Below are 21,670 nucleotides of genomic sequence, written 5' to 3' on the forward strand. Positions count from 1 at the left end.
TGTTCCCAGTTCTTTGGCTTTCCTCTTTGAGATGTGTTCCTTTTTGGCTTCTCCATTCCTCCTTTAACTAGCTGCTTTCTAGAAGGCCTGCCGATGGTAATATTTTCAAAGCACATAAGAAAACAAAACTATTGCCACCCAGGACAGGTTACCCCTTACCACCTTCTCTTTGTCGTGTCATAACATAATCGCTCATTTGTCTCACTTCTTATGCTCATGTGCGGCTTGCTTCCTCCTTTTCTGTGCTGTCAGCCTTCGTATTCCTGAAGTACCTGCTCTGTGCAGTGAGGTCTGTCCCTCTCTCTTAACCCTGAGTAAAGAGTACCGTGAATTTTTACCTGAAGTTCCAAGAAATGTTTACTATTCACTGAACATTTTTTGGTAATGTTTAGAATTTTGTTTGAGAATAGAGGGAACAGGGGTGGGTGGGGGGAGAAGACTCCAAGAGTTTCCAGTCTAGTTGAAAGAAAATGCTTTGCAGAACTTATCGGATCACCTAAGAGACCATGTCATTTGAAGTAACTACTCTCACGTGTTGTGTTCTACCACAGGAGATGCTGTGAGGAAGGCCTTTCCATTCAGCACGTACAATATAAATGTGGCAACATACGTAAAACAGTATTAGTACATTTTATTAATATATATTCATACGTAGGTTACAAATGTATATTTTAGCCCTTACTGTGTGTCAGATACTATTAAATAATTAAACCTCCCAATAACTCTACTTATACCTTTTTTACAGATGAAAAATTACATAGGTTAAAGTAACTTGCCCCAAGTCAGACAGGTGGTAAGTTATGGGGTTAGGGCTAAAACCTTGCTTGTGCATGTATTCACTCACTGTGTGTCAGACCACACCGTAGGAGAAGAGGTAAAAGCAGTGATGTTCCACCAGGAAAGGGTTTAAGGGAATTTGGGGTCTCATCGAGGCAAAAGATATGACCGTAAGGGGGCAGCAGCACAAATAAGCTTTATTTGAGTGATGCTTTGCTTGTAGGAGAGGGCAGTCCCTCACAGCGAGCCACTGTCCAGAGTTTTAGGCTCCAAGGCTGCATCTAGAAGGGGAAGGGAGCAAGGGAACTCCCCGGGGGATCCTGGAGATTGTCCGTGTGCCTTGGCGATGTCACTCAGCACTGGCACAGGGAATATCTGCATCAGAGATCTCTGAAGGGCAGCAGTGATTTGGGGTCTTTACAGTTCCAGGGCCTATCCAGTCTGTGGTTAGCAAATGCAGTTTTATGGAGTATGCAACATAGGCTGTCAGTGGCTAAAAATCTGCTCATCTGGGCCGTGTTTAAAAGAACGGGATGCGTGAAAATTTCAGTTTGGCACTGGCACACTCCTGATCCAGTCGGTCTCGGCCTGCTGTGAGGAACACGAACCTAAGAACCAACATGCAGAAGCAGCCGCGTTTGGCTCCTTTATTTAGTGCAGTGACCTTAGTCTTACCCAGCAAATTATATTGTTTGATTCAAGGAGCCCTGAGGTGGGATGTGTGCTGGTCCTCAAGGAGCAGAGCAGAGCTCAAGTGAAAGAGAAGAGAAAAGAAACAGAGTCTGGAGAAGACTCCACCTCCCCAGCTAACTTTCCTCCCTACAGACATGTTTCTCTCCAGAAATGGTCGCCATCCATTTGTCTCCCATTTCCTTCACCCAGTACTCAGGGGTTTTGTTCTGTCTGTTATTTTATTAACATGAGAATGAAAAAAAAATATTTGTCCCAGTTACAATAACTTTTTCTTACAGGATCTTTCAGGACATTGCCCTTGATGGTGGAGACCTCTGTGGATCCCCGTTAGGCGGAACCAGAGTTAGTCTGTGGGGCTCCTGGGCTGAGGTGTATCTGTGAGAGTTGGTCTGGGCTGGTGAGCCCTGAGATGATGTGTTCAGGTCAATAGACCCAAGACAGGAGGATGTCACTTCCTACTGGCCTGGGTGTGGCCCCCCTGGAACTGTTGACCATAGACGTTGGTGGGGGTGTCTTGCTGCCTGCTCGGTATTCCATAAAGGAGGTACCTGCCGTAACTGAGGGGGCAGTGATCAGGCCTTTGCTCCAAACACTGCCCCGGCGTTGTGCTCTTCTACTTCCCTTCCCGGCCTTTTGGAGATGACTCGGGAGTTACTTCACCCAGTGACTTACAGCCAAACCTGTAAGGTAGAAATACGTGACTCTCACAGGACACGAGTTCTCTGCTTTACAAAAGAGTCACTTTAATATTTTAACCCGGCTCATGTGTCCTTTAGCACAGAGAACAAGGAACTGTCCAAGAGCTATTAGTTCAGTCCTCATTTTGCAGATATGGAAACAGGCCCATTGAAGGAAATCCCCAAGGTCACAGAGCCAGTGAGTGGCAAGAGACCACGCTAGACATCAGTGTTCCTGACTCCCTGTTGCTTTAAAGGGTGACTTAGCAATAGCTCTCTATAGTTGCCCTGAAATTTAGGTCATTGTCACTTAAGCAAACCACATAATGACCCGTGTGGCAGCCTCAGGTGTATGATGGTGTCATGAGAGGACTCATTTGAGATGGCTGGAGGGTGGCAGGAATGCCCACCAGAAGCAAGTCAGTGCACTGGAAAATTCCTGGGACCAGCAGCCAGGGGACCTAGTACTGTCTCAGAGATCCTGGACAAATTATCTAACCTCTGCTTCTTCAGTAGGAAAGTGAGGGTAATGGCATCTGCCTTGCCTCCACCTCTTAGTGTAGTTATGAAATGCAAAAGGTGAGCAGTATATGACATGGTGCTTTTAAGTAGAAGGAATAATTATGCAAAGGCCAACATTGTCACTGTTTGGCAGAATAAAAGGTCCTCGTAGCTGTTGGTTTCGGCATGCTATTGTTTTGGAGTCAGCCCTTTTTTTGGAAGAATCCAATTTCCTGTCTTGGGTCATTGACTCTATCAGTGGTAACTAAGGAAGATAGCAGTTAAGCTCAATTATGTAGTACTGCTATAATAGTAGAGCTCAGTGAGAATTAAATCATGGGCAGTAACTGACGTCATGTGGGTTCATTATATTTTGCATTTCCCCATAAATCTGTTTTACATTATTCATAGCTTCCTATTCATGTCGACAGCAGGAGCAAACTAGGGATTATTTCTGGCAGCAAGTTATAAGAAAACCACTCCAGCATCATCCCAGACCCTATTCTGTTCCTTTTTTACAAAACTGTTAAGATTATATAGTATGTCTTACAAAAGAATGTTTCTCTGTGTGTTTGAAACTTCTCATAATAAAAAGTACAATACTAAAGTTAACCAGAAATATCAAGGGAGGAACGACTCTAATTGGAATAAAAATGCCACTCTATGGAGCAGCCTGCTAGTAATGCTTGTCCTAGTGATGTCCAGGTCGAGGATAGTGATGATGAGGTCTGGTGGTGGAGGAGAAAAAATCCAGGGACAAACGACTGGAATACCTTCCTTGGCATAAATATTCACCTGCTTGTGTTCAGAGGCCTGAGCATATTTTAAGATATGATTTGGCTGCCAGCTTGGCAGTCAAGGAGGACATTCATCTGGGCAAAATGCTAAATCAGGTGGGGGTAAAGACCTGCATTAATTGAGCATCTACTACATACCACGTACTTTGTTTAGGAGGCATATATGTACATATGTGTAGTTTCAGGATGTGTCCTACACAAAATAGATCTATGTTTGCTTCCACATTTGTACAAGTCAGTGAAAGTTGATAGAGCATTTTATTTTTTTTAGACACTTTTTGAGGATAAACCTCAACACGTTTATAAAGAAGATATGTATTGCTGAAGGGTTTATATCTACTCCTCTGCTATTTTAGAGTCTAAGAATTGAAATCTCCTTGACCACTTGAGGAATTTGTTTAAAGGATTCTGGGTTAACATACACACCTGTGATTGTTGAACTGGTTTGTGGCTCGGGTGGTGAAAAGGTCTGGATACGCAGTGACTAGAAAATTTGCGGTTTTGTTTTGTTTTGTTTTGTTTCTGGAAAATTTTGTTAAGGAATAAAATAGATCTGAATAGAGAGATAAACCTTGCTTCTCAAGGCAAGATTCAATATTATAAATGTGTCAGTTCTTTCCAAAATAATCTGTAGATTTGTTGTGATTCTGATCAAAACTCAACTGCTTTTTATTACAAACTTGACAAGTTGTTACTAGAATTCATTTGGAAGAGAAAAAGTATAAGAATAGCCGGGAAATTTGCAAAAGAACAGTGGAGACAGGATAAAGGTTCCTAAAGCAGGAGGAATAGAAGAGGGTAACACCGGTACATGGTATATATATGCATGCCATTCAGATCAGGGGAAGGCTAGACTATTAAACTGAAGATGTTGGCATTCTTAATTTTCCATTCAGGAAAAAGACTTCTGAGTAGTTTAAAAGGCTAAATATAACCCATACAAGTAACATACAAGAACTTTTTTTTTTTTTTTTTTTTTTTACAATCCCTGGTATAAGAAGTAAGATATAAAATGATTACGTTTGACCACATAAAGTATTAAAATGCCATAGGACAAAAGAAACCCACCAAGTGAAAACAAAGTTGAGGGGCAATATATTGAGTGGAAATACTTGCTACCTATGTGCACATCAAAGGAGCAGACTCCTTGAGGGTGGCCTCCCTGAGCACCCCCGGCTCTCCTGCAGGAGAGGGGTACAGTCGCCATCATGGGGAAAGACTAGCCTCCCTGACCGGCCGGGATGCACCCAGCAGCCAGTTCAGGAGGAGGGCCCTCTCACACTCAGTAAGTCCTCTGTCTCACCCACTCCTTAGGATGTTTACAAGCCCCGTCGGAAATACAGACGCCAACAGGGAGCAGGAGAGCTGCTGGATGAAGAATCTCGAGTCCATGCTACGCTTTTGGAATATGGCAGGTAATAAAGGGGACCCAATCTGAAGTGTCCATTTTATAAAACCATTGAAAAGAAAAGCTGAGTTGGATTGCTTCATTGAGATTAATTTGGTTGGCTTTTACCTGATTGAGTTTACCGGTTTGGGTCCGAGATTTCCATCACCGGGGACTTCTTTCCCACGCTTCTGTGGGTAGCTTCCTGACGATGGTGGAGGCCTTTTCTTTGCAGTGCCCCTCCGGAAACTTGCGTGTAACTGTGTGCCCTGTCTCTGCCCTCCTCAGAGTTGGGGGGCTGGCGGTATTTGCAGAGGCTGGGGGTGGGCCACCCGTCATACCCCTGCCATTTGTTACAATCTTTAGGTAAGCTAAAGAATCAAACGGTTACAGTAGTTTTACTCGAAGGGTTAGAATAATAGTTTTGGTTTCCTGTGAGGAATTGTCCTGAGCAGGAAGATGAAGAATTTAGAAGTATTTTGTCACTTCTTAATTATCTAATGTTTTACAAAACCAGTTGTCTTGTGTCCTCATTTTTTTACTTCAAAACTCACAAAGAAGCGCTCTCCTCGGTGAGTTTCTTGGTTGACCTTGGGTATTAACCTTCATTTATGTCCTGCGTTTTCTACTTAGGGTAGCTGACTCCTTGACGTGAGTATGTCGCCTTGTGCTTCCTTTCTTTGCCCTGGGAGTGGTTGCCGTGCGCTGCTCTGCCTGCTAGCCCAGCCGGCTCTGCCTCGAGCACCTCTCTGAGCGAACATCGGTCTCATGGCCGCCCCCTCTGGAGGGGCAGTGCTCCAGTACTAGTGCTGGAGAGAATGGGAAGGAAAGTAGGCTTCGTTGGTTTATAGACACTCCACCTTCCAAGTGGAGAAACACTTCAGAAAAACTTGCCACGCTTCTTTCCCTCTTTGTTGTTGAGGGGGTGGTGTGGTGTCCGGTCCCACTTCCTGAGGACGGAAGCCGGTCCCTTCCATTCCAAGGAAGGTGTTGTTCTGGCCCTAAGCCGGGTGTGCCGGCCGCTCCACGGCTCACCAGTTGCTGCTGTGAATGGAATTCCTCTTCTGAGTCAGGCACCACCAGACCATCCACATAGTTTGTAGGGCCCAGTATAAAATGAAAATGCAAGGCCCCTTGTTAAATAATCATTATTGATAAGGCTTAATTATTAAGAATTTCAAGACAGCAGCAACAACCAGGTGTGGGGCCCTCTCTGAGTTTTGGGCCCTGAGCAACTGGCAGGTCGCAGGCCCTGGGCACTGTGATGGGGTTTTGCAGCCACGCCCCAGTGTAGGTGGGCATGTGAGTCTGGGGGAGCCAGAGCTGGAGAGACCACCTCCCTGGGTATCACACGTTCCAGAGCCAAAGAATACTCGGGAGAATGCTGTGGTTTTCGTGGTTTCTGTTGTTGATACCTCCATGTTTTCCATTGTCATGGATGCTCCAAACGTTCCTGGGCGCGTAAAGGAGTCAGGGATTCAGTAAACTGTCCACCTCACCGCGACCAGGCTGATGACATTTCACCATTTTGTTTTGAAAATCCAGGTTTTAAACTGGCTCTTTCAAATGTGTTGTAGAGGGTAGTCATTCTTATCATCTGATGGCTGGGCAACTTCAGGACATCCCTGCCCAGAGTCTGGTGGGGCTTTCTTTAGGGAAGGGAGCAATCCACAGGTTTTCTTTGTGACTCTCCTCAAACTTGGAGTAATAAAGTGCAGAGTGTGTCCCTATCAATCTTAATTCCTGTCGGTGGGGTCAGACTGACTTCTGCGTTCTAAGCTTAGGGTAGGTATTTGATGAAGGATTTTTTTTTTTTTTTTTTTTAGGAGAAGGATGGTTTTGCTTTCTTTTTAGCTTTCCTGATGAGGAGAGGGTGAGTTCGTGAGAGGTGGGGAAGTGGGTACGTAGGACATTCTGATGGTTTAGTTAGCTCAGTTTTCTCTTTTGAGAATGGTAAAGACAGCATTCAGAAAATTTAAACAATAACTTGCCCAAAGTCCACTGTTAACTACTATTAAGAACTATTAAGAGCCTCACACTGGGACTTGAACTCAGGTTTTGTTGGGACTCCAAAAGCGTGCCATTGTCATTACCTACAAATACTGTTTGAACCTCCAGGGGAAGTTTGGCTCCTGGTTTTAGAAAGACAAGCCCAGTCTTTGTTGTTTGGTCTGACACTGAACAAAGAGAGTGCTTATTAAAACTGATGGGGCAAACTGGAAAAAACTTAAAGCCCCAGCAAGTGTGCATTTCATGCCCCCTCTTTGGAAAGGCCCTCCCCTCCTTTCTGGCTATCAGACTTTTTCCTCGGGGGTTCTGTCAGTACCATCCCCTGCATGGAGGTCTGGCCCATTAAATGAGGATTACGTTAACAATATAAATGTGAAGAGCTTTGGATAGTTTGTCCTGTGTGGGAAACAGTAAATGTCGGTTGTTAGGCTCTGCCCTCATCATCCTCATCACCATAATCATCGTTAACAGCAGCAGTTTTCAGTTCTCAGATGCCCTTAAATATGACCCGTAGATCCAAACGCGGCTCTCCTTTCAGCTTTCCTTGTTCCTGTGTGCTCTGTACCCCACCACGAGCCCTCCCCCAAGCCTGAGAAGTCTTGCACACTCTCCCTTCCCTTCCCCAGTCAGGCAAGGCCGGGCCTTCACTGGTCCCGGGACTCAGTCACCTCTATCCTGTCTCTCCCTTGAGTATCAACATCGTGGCACCCCTTAATTGCTCATCCACCTGGGAATCCGAACCCCCATCTCTTGTCAGTGCCTCTAGTTTCCTCATTATCTCACCTTTTGAAAAGAGGGAAAGTATTTTGACTCCTGGAGTTAGAAGTTCTGAAACTCTTTGGGGTTGAAGATTACTCATTAGCTTGGGCCCACAGTGGCTTGGAGGTCAACATTCCAGCTGCTTCCACCTTTTTTTAACTCTCAGTCACTAAAATGAAGTTGAACTTTGAGCCTGGCCACCCATGCTGAAGGCCTTAAGGATGGTGTGTGCCTGCTAAAAACGTGTTTGGATAGGTTTGTTTAAATGTTATGGTTTTGGAAAAACAAGACTCGTGGTTTTGATTTTACACTTAAAATTGTAAGTCTATAATATTTCAATTTTATTATAGGCCCAATCAGCTTTTAGGAGCTAAATTAAAACACCTAACCATGCTTTAAAACTGCCACTGTGGGGAAATGCATTTTATGTGCGGTATATTTGACTTTGTTTAAAAAAAAACAAAATTCAGCCGAGTACATTTGAAGATCTAATTGGCTTTATTAAGTGACTCATGAATCCGGCAGCCTCCCATCTAGCAAGTAGAGATGAGCTTCCAAGAGCTGTACAAAATGGAAGGTTTTTATAGGAAGGAAGGTAAGGCAAGAAGTTATTAGCAATCCTTAGAAAGAAAGGATTGTTTCAGGCAAGGTCACCTTCCTTTAGGGGGAAAGGAGGGAATCTTATTAAGTGGATTACCTCATCTTCTTCTGGAAGATGGGGAGAGTCCATATGACAGATTAACTCTTTGGTGCTGACCAGAAGATTCCAGACTGATTGGGTTAAAATTCCACTCCTAGAGAGGTTGAAGCTGCAGTTAAGTCTTGGTTTGTTCACAGGGGTGAGGGATTCCACCTTGGGCCCATGGCTCTCTTTTTAACAACTTGCAAGTGGAATTTGGAAGCACTACCACTAGAATACTGGTGTTGGCTTATTCCACACTATTTGAGGCCTAATTTTAGTTGCTTTGAATTATTCTGTACTTAGTAAAGGAAATATGGCATGTCTCTCCCAACCTGTTTGGATCCTCTGTGATGGTAAGGCCTGTGACCGCTCGTGGTTAAGCAAATACCTGTGAAATGAACAAAGAACAGGGCCCACAGCCCTTAGTATTTAGAGCTTTTTTATGCCCTTGTTTTATTTCACATAGTTTGGTACCTGTCTTAATTTGCCCTGGGGCAGTTGTTTTTGAAGGTTAGCTTGTTTTCTAGAACTGTGATGTCCAGTATGGTAGCTATTAGCCATATGTGGCTATTGTGCACTTGAAATATGACTAATGTGATTCAAGAACAGAATTTTAATTTTAATTAAGTAGCACTGAAAGACTCATGCTTGATTTAGTTATTGGAAAAAGTTCAAGTTTGTTTGGAATAACCTGAATGTGTGAACCTACTTATTTAAAGTTATATATTTAGCTCTCATCATATTTTTTTCGGACTATGCTGTTCTAGAAGGTGTACATCCTTGATGTTAAAGATCAAGTGTAAGGTGTAGGGTGTGAGGAAGTAAAGTGGGTGAAAAGAGACCAGAGCTGTGTTGGTGCTGACAGTGTAAGACATCAGCAGGGCTGGTTGGTCAGAGCTAACAGAGGGAAAGGCAGAAACAAATTGAAGCATGTGGCAGCCCAGATCAGACTGACACTTGTGAGGCAAGGGCAGGGCAGACAGGGTGAGAGGAGAGGGAGGTGGGAGGAGAGAGCAGCATACCTATGAAAGATAAAAGAGAAGTAAATGCTTTGTAGAAATAAGTTGAAGCATCCCGTTGTTCTTTTTGAGGGGTGATAGGCCAGAAAGGGATACCATGTTCTCTTGGTGAAGCTCAAGCAACATGGAAGTCTCCCAGAAACCTCTTAACCAGTGAACATAATGAGACAGGAATTAATAGGCATCTGGGGACAGCTCTTTGTCATGGAAGCAGTGTCACCATGTCACACGGAGAAGGAGGGTTTTAGAAAAATCAGCCAGACTCTTCATTCAGCATGCATTTTGTGAGTACCTACTGTGTGCCAGGAGCTGTCCTAGGTGCTGAGGATACAAAAGCTGATGGAGCTGTCTGTGAACATTCATAGCAGCACTGTTCACGAAAAAGTGGAAACAACCCAATTGTCCATCAGCCGAGGAATAGATAAGCAAAGTGTGGTTTATCCATATAAAGGGATATTACCTAGTCATAAAAAGCAGTGAAGTACTGATTCATACTGTAGTATGGATGGACTTCCAAAACATACTAAGTGAAGAATCCAGTCACAAAAGGCCGCATAAGATTCCTGTAAGATTTTATAGGATATGTCCAGAATAGGCAAATCCGTAGAGATGGAAAATCGGTAAGTGGTAGCCAGGGGCTGGAGAGGGAAATTGGGGACTAACTGCTAATAGATACAGAGTTTCTTTTTGAAGTGATGGGACTGTTCTGGAATTTGATAGTGGTGATGGTTGTACAAAGAGTGAATCTACTGAAAATCACTGAAGTATATAGTATCAAATGATAAATTTTATGTTATACAAGTCATATCTCAATTTAAAAAATTATTTTAAAAAAATGAGTGAAGCACTCTGTTGAAGGAGTTCAACAGAGTTATAGGATTAGACATAATTATCGCACACTGTGAGATGAGCACGTTGATGGTGTAAACACAGAAGTGCATACCTGTGGGGCCTAACCTAGGCCTTTGGGTGGTCAGAAAGGCCTTCCCACAGCCTCTGTCTTTATGAAGGAGTAGAAGGAGCCTAGAAATCCAGTCTCCCACATTTAGTTGTTTACTGCTTCATTTGGAAAATCCATAGTTTTCAGGGGCCTTAGATGAAGGCTGTCTGCCTAAGCATGTCTTCTGCCCCAAGGGTCTGCATGAACTAAAGGCCTGGAAAACGAAGGAACACCCATGGTGCAGGATTACTTCTAGGAGAGGGAAACTTTGGTGAGACCCTCTGTTGGCCGGGGTTCACTGGGTGAGAACCTAAACCCTCTGGCCAGTTTCAACAGAAGAGGTTGACTACACGGATCCTTGGGAAGGTTTGAAAGGTGGGACCTAGGCCAAGCCAGGGTCACTCCCCAAGTAGCACATCAGAACTGGGCCTCCAAGGATGCTGCTTCTTGCCTCCACCACCAGGAAGCTAGCTAGTGGCCTGTGGAGTTAGGAAGCCGATACGACAGCTGCTGACAGAGAGACCACAACACTTCCGCCAAAATCAGAACACCACTGTGACAGCTGCTGGCTCCCAACCAGGGTATCGGTGTGACCCACAGTCATAAAACACACCCTTCAAACCCTCCCTCTCTCCTCACGTAGCTGCTGCACATTCAGATCTCCAGTAAGGGCACCTGACAGGTGGAGCCTACATAGCACTCCAGGCCCTAGGTGCACAGGAGTGTAGAAAATAGAGTCTTGTTTTCCAGCCTCTGCAGTACAGGAATGTGCGATAGATATCGTGAAACCAATTCACAGGATTTGCCATAAGGTCAAAGTGTGTGGATACTCAGAGAGTGTGTGTGGATACTCAGAATTTAGCCTCAGTCTGCTGCACTTTGGGCCTACAGAGTTATGCCTAATGAGTGGGCACACTGTGCCCGGCCTGGACTCTTTCTTTGGTCTCTCTAGTTACATGACAACCTACTGCAAGACCAGGTGATGCTTTGGCTTCTTGATTTCTGCATTTTCTTCCACTTATCTTTAGTTTATTTGTTCTACATTAGACATACTAAATGTAAAAGTGGCTCCCATGCCCTCTGGGAAATGGGTGCACACATGCATACAGGCGGTTGGACGTGATTGTCTCTGGGAGGTGGAGGGACGTGTACAGGTGTGGGATGGATTGGCCCAGGCAGAGTGTCCACACGTGGGGGATGCTTTGGGGAGGAGGTAGCTCGAGAGCTGAGGTGCGGGGTGTGAATAGGAAAGGAGGAGAACAGCCCAGGATGTGCAGAGCTCTGTGTCAGGCAGTGGATGCTCAGGAGGGAAGAGGCCTGCCATTGACTCATGCGGATGAGGCCACTGGAAGCCAGATAGGAGGTGGGAGGAAGAGCGGGAACACAGTGAGGCTGGAGGCCAGCGTACCGACCCAGTGACCAACACGTGGCGTCAGCATGGTGTCAGTAAGGGTAGAGCAGGAGTCTTTGATTGGTTTCTCTTAAATGGCTGCGTGTAACTTTATTTCCTTTTAAACTATTCGGAAGGTAAGTGAGGTAGGGTGTTTTGCATAATGCTTTTTGTCTTAGGTTGAATGGATTTTGCAGTGTTGCTTAACAGAAAAAAAAAAGAACCTAAAAATAAACTAATTTAAACTAAATTGCATTTTTGAGTTTCTTTGAATTTAAGGTTGCCTGAAGTGAACGCATAACACTGTTGACATCCTGCTTGGACTATGTTTGAGAATGAAAAATGGGCTGGACCCCAGATTCTGAATATAGCCATTAGAGAGCATGCTTAGCCCAAGCAAACACACTCACATTTGTTTGTACAGAAAGTTTTAAGGCTTTTAGTTTAAACCGTGGATCTGAAATGCAGCCCCTGGTTCAAAGAGTAATGGTTGCACTTTAAGAGAATACTATACTCTGCACCCTCTGAGAGTTGCCATTGGTAGTATTCACATGACAAACAGAATGGCTGGCCCTTTGTTCAAGAACAGTGGAACTTGTTTCTGGTTCAGGCACTTAAAACATTTTCTCCAGTTATTATATGGCCTAAATTTTCTTTGGTACTTTGCGTATAAAACTCCAACCAAAATGCATTTGACCAAATTTGTGTGACTTTTGAATAGTAATTGAACTCCCCTTTTTTGTGGCCTGCAGGAGATATGGATTTAGCCGCCAGAGCAAAACAGAGAAGGTAAGACAAGCATAGATAATGGGAGAGAACATTGGAGAGATGGAAGTGCCCCCCCCCACCCGCCTTTGTCTGTCTGACACTGACAGGCTGCCCGCCTAGCAAGAGTGGGATGTCCGTGCTCTGGTCGCTGGGCAGCCTGGTGCACGAGGGATGTACCAGCTGCCTTTGGCCACCGCACCTCCCTTGTATCTGCAGTCAGCCACCTTGGCAAGTCGGGGAACTTGAGGGAGCAGCCTCATCGCAGGGCTCAAAGTGAGAGGTGATTGGAAGTCATGGCCCCAAGGGCAATTCCGTGCCCTCTGATAACTCCAAAAGTGTGACAATGAAGTCCATTCCCAGGGCCCTGAGCACTCCCCATCTGATGAGAGAGACCCTAGACAGATGTGAACAGGATGCTCGCAGTGAGCTAGAACACAGCCACATATTACAGGCCTGCCCTAAGACAACCTAGTACCTAGCGTGGAGAAATCAGGTAAGTCAAGAGGGGATTTCTAACTTCACAAAGCAGTCTCAAAACTTTCTCTCAATTCATGTATTTCCTGATGATCTTCAGTTGTTGGCTGCAGGGCTGTCCTGTCAATCTTACAGTGCCAAACCTTTACTGTGTTTCAGGCCCTTTGTTCAGGGCTCTGTGTGTATTTGTTTCACTTACTTCCCTGAACATCTCTATGAGGAAGATGCTTGCTACCTTTTTTCAGAAAAGCTGAGGTCAGAAAGCTGAGGCCCAGAGAGGCTCCCTGATTTGTCCAAGATCACGCAAGTTCCTAATTTGCCACGATAAGAATCTGAACCCAGGTCTGTGTGACATCAAAGTCTCTGCCCTTAATCACTCTTTTAAATAAAGCACTAACTAATGTTGTCAGTGGCCTCTTAAAAAGCAGAGTCCTGTAGTTCAAGATCTATTGATACCATTTTTTTTCCTCATTCCCCATCAGACACTCAGATATTCTTGCATGGGACACTTACTCCCTCAGCTCTGTTCTCCTGCCACCCCTGCCTCTGTCCAGAACCCCATCCCTCAGTCCTTCCAGGAAGCCTTCCCTGGCTCCCAGCCTCCCTCTGCTTTATGTAGGAATTGTCTCAGTCAGCAGGGGGCCTGAATAGTGACCAGGAGCATGTGTTCTGAAGCCAAACTGGCTGGTTTCAAATCCCTTCACTGTGTGACTTTGGACAATGTACTTAATTGTCGTGCCTTAGTTCACAGCGTCTACAAAATAAGGGCAGTAATCATATTGCCTCACAGCATTGTTGTGAAGGCTGAAATGTAAAGGATATAAAATCACCCATCACAGAGATATCTAATAAGCAATGGCTATTTTATCTGTAGCAGTAGTTCATTAGTAATCAGTCATGGACTGATTATGATGCCTTTTTTGTTTGTTTTCTCATTATTTATTTTTTTCCACATTTGTGTTTTTATTCAACTCAACAGTCATTTCCGCCGATGCTAGGTGTTTTCTGGAGTTGAGTAATGTCAGGTAGTGTCTGCTATAGAGTAAGAATTTGATGTGTACATTCGATATGATATGTAATTTAGTCTGAAAACATTGTCTATGCGTATGGGTATTGGATATATTAATTATGATTGGAAAAATCATGCAATGCCCATTAAATAGTATTCACTTTGGGCTTGTCTTGTCCCCTATAGATACAGGTTTCTTCCAGTATCATAAAGCAGAGCATACATATGAAGCCTTTTATAAGCTAAAATGGAGTAAAGCTAAGAAGCAGTTGCCATTCATTTATATGAAAAAAAATTTGAGTGAGTGTTCCTACACCTAAAAAAAATAACCTCTCGTAGGCTTCTCTGATACTGTGGAACATACCTCGCTAACAAGTACACAAAATAAATTGAGATGAAGCACAGATGCTCAGATACAGTTCTGAGCTCTGGCAGCTTGATGCTGAGATGCCGAGAGTCAGTCCCAGGGCGGGAGCTTGGTGGGCCGCACTCACTGCCCAGGGCACGCACTGCCTCCATAATGAATGGCTCACTGCTAAACCAGCCCTGAAAACTGGTTTCACTTCCACCTTTTTTTGTAAAAGTGAAAATCCTTTTCAGATTTCTTTTGGTTAGCAACAACAGGTACTCACGTAGGTCTTCTGTGAAAGCAAAGTGGCCTAATGTGAGCTTTGAAAAGCAGGGGATACATGTGTAGATATACCTGTATAGGAGCTCACGGTGCTCCCTGGGATCAATTATGGGCATGTAGAAAAGCATCCTAGCACTGGGATGGTCTGAGAAGGGTCTCTGAGACCGGTTCTCTTTTTCCACCCTAGAAGACCCCGATATCCAGAGAAGGTAAGCCTGAGGTCACCCAGCTGATGGGTGGCAGAGGTGGTATTAAAACAGGGCACTCTAGACTTCCAGCCCATGTTTGAGGAACAGCATCTAATCCAGGTGTCTTGAGTGTGGTACATTTAGAGCCTGAGGCTGGGTCCGGAGCATGAAGCTTAATCACCAAGCAAAGCAGTTTAGATCTTTATCCTTCGCACAAGAGGTTTTTAAACTTCGTTGACTGCTTCTTGGCAGTAAGAATCCTGTTTTTCATCGTGATTTCAGTACCCACGCGCAGACACCTCAAAAACAAAAGCTTCCCTTTTGTTAACAAAAGTTAACCCTTTACTACATGTAAAACACTCTGATATGTCCTGTTCTATTATTTTTGTTCAACTTATATAGATGCTGGTCATACCTGCTAAATTACTTTCATATCCCACTGATGGGTCTCAACTGGCAGTTTGAAGAAAGCACTCTGTTCAGCAGTGATTTACTCTCGAAGGCATTAAAGTAGGGGAGAGACCCTGTCAAAGTATAAGGCTGGCAAGTGTGTACGACCTGATAGGAATTTAATCAGCAAGCAGTTCAGAAATGGATATAGGCATTGGCCAAGGCCTGGAGCTCAGCCTGCTCGGTCTGTATTTGAAATGGAAGCTCAGGTCTGTGGATTTTCCACTTGTCAGGGACTGCTACACCTTTCCAGATGCGTGTGCTTTCTTTCCCAGACTCGTGCCTTGCATTGTTGTCCTTTCTCTGCTGAGTCTTCATCTCGAGTGCTCAGCTACTTTTGCATCTTCCCTTCCAGACCGAGGACAAGAAAACGACACTCCCTGCGGGGCTCTCGACTGCAGAAAGAGCCGATGCTCAGGAAGAAGATGAGCTTCAAGCTGCTGAAGAGGTGTGCGGCCCACATGAGTCCCCTGAGGCTTCTGTTTAAATCATCTGGGGAGAAATTTCCCTTTCATCCCCAGCTTTGCAAAATGGCCAGCTGCCTCCCTCAGTCACCTGCTGTTAGCTGGCCTGTCACACCCTTTCCAGTTTCCTTTTCTCACCCCCCTCCTCTCCTGCCCCTGCCCCTGCCCCTGCCCCTGCCCCGTGAGGCTCACTATAACAGATCACGTAAAACAAGCCTTGGATTGTGGCGCAGAGATCTGTTTAGACATGTTGTGGAAGTCTTATGCAGTCGGGTCCACTCACTGCTACTTCTCCCCACTCCTCTTTCAGCAGCGAATTCAGTCACTGATGACCAAGATGACTGCCATGGCGAATGAAGAGGTGAGGGGAGACTGTGTGGGGAGGGCACAGTGTGGAGGTGGGGACTTGGAACTGCCCTGCACTGTTCTGTGGGGCCTCCTTATAGAGGGACCACCTTTAAGAGAACCCTGTGTTTTCAGCACTCAGTGCTTCCTGTTTCCTTGAGATCTTTCTTTTAGGAAACTTTTTACCAATGCGTAGTGTTGCTGTCCATGGGAACCTCTGTGGGGCTTGAAGGACCCTTGTGAGAGTGGAATGTCCCTGCTGAGACAGCATCCCAAGGGCTTCTGTAGAAGAGCCATGGTTCAGCCCTGCCTCTCCATAACCAACCATTCCAGAAGAGCCCTTACTTTCTGTTTCCTTCCCACACCATCTAGGTAGAAAATAGAATACTGCATTTATAGTTGGTCTGCCCAGACCTCAAGGCCTGTCCAAAAGGTTTAACCAAGGGCTTTGAAAGGATCCTTCCTTTTTAGGCCAGGGAAGGCCTATGGCAGTAAAGAGATATTTGGGGAGTTCCGAGATTCCTCTATCTCTCCCATTTGTACTTCTTTTTTCCCTGAGTCCTAAGCCCTCCAAGTTCCCTGTAGGCTCTGTCAGTGACCCATAGGAAGAGACCTTGAGATGGGGTGTGTGAGGTAAGGAATGATTTTCCGGAGGTACCCGGGGACCAGGGAGAATCTGGCACAGTTGAATGACTCAGGAGGTAGAGAGAGGGCTTAACATTTGTCCCGAGGATTGTTTTCTCCCTTCCTTGTTGATGAATGCCTAGACAAAAGCCAGAGTACTTTTCCCCCAGGGAATATTATCTGTTTTGGTATACTACTCAGAGCATTTTCCAGTTCTGTGAAAGACAAGGCATGGCCTTACGCACCCCCCATCCCTGTGATTGCAGAGCCGTCTCACCGCGAGCTCCGTGGGCCAGATCGTGGGACTCTGCTCCGCAGAGATCAAGCAGATTGTGTCTGAGTACGCGGAGAAGGTATGTGGGGGCCTGGCTGGCATCTTTGCCTCAGGTGATGCCTCAAGGATTTGTTCTCTGCCCCTACACCCTTTCGCAGCATTGATGGAGTCAAGTTGTAATTCATCAGCAACATTTGTCAAAAACATGCATGCCACGCAAAGCCAACAGCATCTGCCTGTTAGCTCAGTAAATTTTCCTCTGCAGTGCCTATTTTTCTATACGTATAAAGAGAAAACCTGTCTCTCAGAGCGATTATCGCATCTGATAAATCGATGCCGGAGGTATAGCACAGGCATTTCTCCTCTACCAGGCTTCTTATAACTTGGGCCCAGTTTGGTGATTGGGTCGAGGAATAAGCTTTGCCGCTTAGGAGACAAACCCCATAACTCAACCAAGCCCAAGGCAAAATTTTTTGTTCCACTTTATTAAAAGTGTATAGAATGAACTAAAGCCTGAAAGTCATATTTCAGTGTTAGATTTTTTTCCCTCTCCTAAGAATGGGCAGCAGGACCTTGACTATTTCAGGGAGACAGTGATTAATCATTTTGCACATAACTGATTCTGGTCTGGCGGAGATGTAGTATCGGTAAAATCAGATTTACAGGGCACTGTTTCACATCCTTCCTTCCCCAGCCGTACTCCGTCTATCCCCCTAAACCGTTGATGTCTGTTGAAGCATCCAGCTTTGCTTTCCCTGTCTCAGGAGCCTTGACGACAAATTAGTTCTGCTCTGACCCGCCGTGCAATATTCTCAAGTGATTGTGCACAGATGATGTAGTTGGGGAAGGGATGTCTCCTGAAACTGGGAGTTATGACCTACTGTAAACACAGCAGGTGGCCACCTCCCACCAAGTGAGGGGTCTTCTGAGCAGGACAGCCAATACAATGGCTTAGAATGTCTGGGGGTGGGATTCTCCTGTTTCCCCCACCCCCCCAAGTCAGTGCTTCTTTGCATGGGTTTTTAATGCAACTTTCATAGAAAGACTTTGTTGTAGATGTTGTTTGCTTTATTTGTTTGCTCTTGTTTTGTCAATATCCCCCCACCAGAGACCACCAGGAACACAACTGTCACTGAACAGTTAGGTTTATTGCTGGTGGTAGTGAGGGAGACTGCTCACCAGTGGGGAACCAAATGGCATCTCAGTAAGGAGGCATTAGGAAAAACTTACTATGGAATTCGGGCTCACTTTAGCTGATTTGAGGAAGGACCAAGAAAGTAGGACTTTGCTCTGTGTTGGATGTTTTAAGGAAGGGCAGTTCTATAAAGGAGTGTCTAAATAAATTGTATCAGTAAGATGGGAGGGATGAAAAAAATTCTAGAAAGGTGGGAACGAATCAAGGTTAAAGCTGTATTCTCCTGTTAGCTGGTATAGGGGGATGTTTGGTCATGTTTGTGGTTTGAACAGTGATCAGGTTTTGTCCATGCTCAGGTGTGATTACAGAGTGGTCGTGTTTTTACCTGTATCTGTAAGACCTTGTGTGATGTTGACACTCTTTGGAATTGTGTATGTTTAACACGAAGACCTAGTATGCACAGGCCGGCTCCCACAAATCAGGCTTTGCTGAGAGTGCCAGCTGGGCTCACAGATGCCAGAGGCTGCTTTTCTCTTCCTCTGTGTGTATATTCAGTTATCTATCCCAGCATAGCAGTATTACTACAAAGGTTGTAGCTTAAAACAACACACATTCATTATCTCACAGTCACTGTGGGCTAGCAGTTGGGCACAGCTTAGCAGGGTTCTTTGTTTCAGACTCTCACAAGATTGCAGTGAAGGTGCTTCCCAGGGCTGCTGTCTCATCCAAAGCTCAACTGGGGCAGGATCTGCTTCTCAGCTCATGTGGTTGTTGGCAACATTCAGTTTCTTGCCACCTGTTGGCTGAGGTCCACAGCTCGTGCTGGCTGTCAGCTGGAGACTTCCCTCCATTCCTTGCCACGTGGTCTTCCCCAACATTGCCCCTTGTTTCATCAAAGCCAGCGAGGGGCAGCAGCTCCTCATGGGATAAACAGTACAGCTTTATGTAGCATAGCTATCTATATGCACTCACATACATCCCATCACCTTTGCTGTGTTCTCTTGGTTAGAAGCAAGTCACAGGTCCCACCCCCACTCAAGGGAGGAGATGACACAAAGGCCTGAACACCAGGAGGCAGACACCATGGGGCTGCTGTCAGGTTGTCCACCGCAGTATGTTTGTTCTTCACTGTAATCTTACTGCCATAAATTGGGCTGACACCAGGCACTGGCAATTTATCTAAAATCCATAGCCTTCCCTTCCCTTCAGGGTTTCAGTAATGAACCCCTCGGAAGTAGAGACAGGGTTGAGGGATGCCCAAAAGGGAAGCCATCAAGAGGTACTTGAAAGAAACCCAAATTAGGCTGTGAACAGGATGGATTTTTGCTTAGTGAGGAAAGGGGACAAGATAGTTTGGGGAGGAAGGAAGAGTGAAAATGATTTTGTGACCAGGGGATGAGTCGAACAGCCTGCCTGGGACAAGTTGGAAAGTTGACAGGCATTGGGATATAAAAATGTAGTAAAACACATGTGCAGGCTTCTCTTTGTAAGGTTCACAAATTCTTATAACAGTGTAACGTGATAAATAACCCATGTGTTTCAAAGCAATTCCCTGAGGTATGTAACTCGATTTAATATGGTTCCTGTAGAGCGGCAGGGAAGAGGAATGTAAAAAAGCTCCCAGATATATAATTCATGAGTTCACATAGGCTCTTGGCCAAGGAGCACCATCCCCCTCTTTATCCAAAGGGTAACACTCTTCTCAGAAGGTGCTAGATGAGACACCAGTGTTCTTTTTGGTGCGGATGTCTAATCTGTTCCCTGCATCTTAGCATTCACTTTTATAAGGAAGGAGAGTCTGTGACTGTGATTTGCAGGCAACTAAGAAGCCTGACTATCCAAAAACCACTCCCATTCCACTGTCCCCCACTAACCTGAGCCAGAAGAAAGGGAAGGAAGCTGAGCCAGGCAAGGCTGGGCCAGGGGAGGTGCCTGGTCCCTGAAAGGGTGGGAAGGGACTCTCCCTAATGCCACATACCTACCAACCTATATACCGTTTCAACCACTTTAATACTTGACAGCCAGCTAAATCATTCCTTGGTCAGCATCTCCCTGAGCCAGAATCTTAGCACATTTTATAAATCTAGATGCACAGATCTGTCTTGGGGAATCAGAAGAATCTTTCCTGAGTGTGCCAGGTACCTTGCATACCATTATCTCATTTAATTCGCAGCAGTATGCAGCCTTCTTGCCTGTAATCGTCTGCCTTCCTTCATCATTACACTCACTCACATGCAGCCGAAACTACCTGTTTATGTGTATGTGGACCACCTTTTACTCTCTCTGTAACTTTGGGGCCTTGCCAAGAGCCTGGCAGTGTTGGTGCTCAATACATAAACATGTGATATATCCATTTTGCAGATGAAGATACTAAAGATCAGAGGTCTTAAGTAACTTGTCCAGTATCTTGCAGCTGGTAAGTTCCAGATTTGCATACAGGACCATCTGACTTTGAAACCTGTCTCCTTGGCAAGGTGACGTGTTCATACGGGAAAGCGGGGAAGGCCTCCTTTGCCATCATCCTTAGTGTCTGCCTTCCAGGCTTTGCAATGACAGCCTCTTTAGCATCTTTCCTCATCCAACTGCCTACCTTGAGCTAAGTAGAGAGAAGAGGCCAGATCATGTTGGGAACTAGCCACAGAAATAGGTAAAATGAAAATGGTGTGTATGTGTGCATTGTTTTTCATGTCATTGGAAAATAACATCCTAGCCAGAAGACTGTCAACTTCTCGATGAATTTTGGACCACCGAAGGACTTATTTGTGGAAGGATTTGTTTTTCCTTAATAGGTTTTGGAAATTTTCCTTTCCAACAATTAAGAAGTTCTGACACCAGGACACCTGGGTGGCTCAGTCGGTTAAGCGTCCGACTATTGGTTTTGACTCAGGTCATGATCTCACGGTTTGTGAGTTTGAGCCCCACATCACTGTCAGCACAGAGCCTGCTTGGGATATTCTCTCTCTCTCTCTCTCTTTCTCTCTCTCTCTCTGCCCCTCCCCTGCTCGTTTTCTCTGTCTCCCTCTCAAAAATAAATAAATAAACTTTAAAAAAAAAAAGAAATTCTGGCACCATTGCTTCTGACCTGTTGATTATGAGGACCATTCTCTATCTTGCACTTAATCCAAAGCCTAGACTGTCTTGAAATGATATCTTTCAGGAGCACTTGTGGGGAGCTCAGGTAATTAGAGCTGGGTGCGGCCAAAAAGAGGTAATGGCCAGAGTATGGTCAGGGATGCACGTATAAAAACAGAAAGGAAAGAAAGTCTCTAGAGAATGCAGACAATCACATTTGATTAGATTTTGTCCCTTTCTACCGTGATAATTTTTATAAACAGTTTTTTTTTTAATTTTAATTTTTTTTTGGAGGCTTGTGCTCATTGGTTTATTTTTTTTTTTATTATTATTTTTTTACTGGTACATTGAGCTATGTATTTTTTATAAATAGAATTTATTGTCAAATTGGCCGACATACAACACCCAGTACTCATCCCAAAAAGTGCCCTCCTCAATGCCCATCACCCATTTTCCCCTCTCCCCCACCCCTTCATCTGCCCTTAGTTTGTTCTCTGTATTTAGGAGTCTCTTGTGGTTTGCCTCCCTCCCTCTCTGTTTGTTTGTAACTATTTTTTCCCCTTCCCTTCCCCCATGGTCTTCTGTTCAGTTTCTCAAGATCCAC

General features: G+C 44.9%; 1 protein-coding gene across 1 annotated transcript in view; it reads left to right on the forward strand.

Moving 5' to 3' along the window:
- The window catches only part of CCDC93 (coiled-coil domain containing 93), a 97,198-nt gene that overhangs the window by 25,355 nt on the left and 50,173 nt on the right, over window positions 1-21,670 (forward strand). Inside the window, exons 7-11 of the mRNA XM_042994280.1 lie at window positions 4,760-4,860; window positions 12,385-12,421; window positions 15,508-15,600; window positions 15,927-15,977; window positions 16,852-16,938. Coding sequence (XP_042850214.1) covers window positions 4,760-4,860; window positions 12,385-12,421; window positions 15,508-15,600; window positions 15,927-15,977; window positions 16,852-16,938 — 369 coding nt within the window. The remainder of the gene's footprint in view (window positions 1-4,759; window positions 4,861-12,384; window positions 12,422-15,507; window positions 15,601-15,926; window positions 15,978-16,851; window positions 16,939-21,670) is intronic.

This window comes from Panthera tigris, chromosome C1 (assembly GCF_018350195.1).
Source record: "Panthera tigris isolate Pti1 chromosome C1, P.tigris_Pti1_mat1.1, whole genome shotgun sequence".
Taxonomy (NCBI): Eukaryota; Metazoa; Chordata; class Mammalia; order Carnivora; family Felidae; genus Panthera; species Panthera tigris.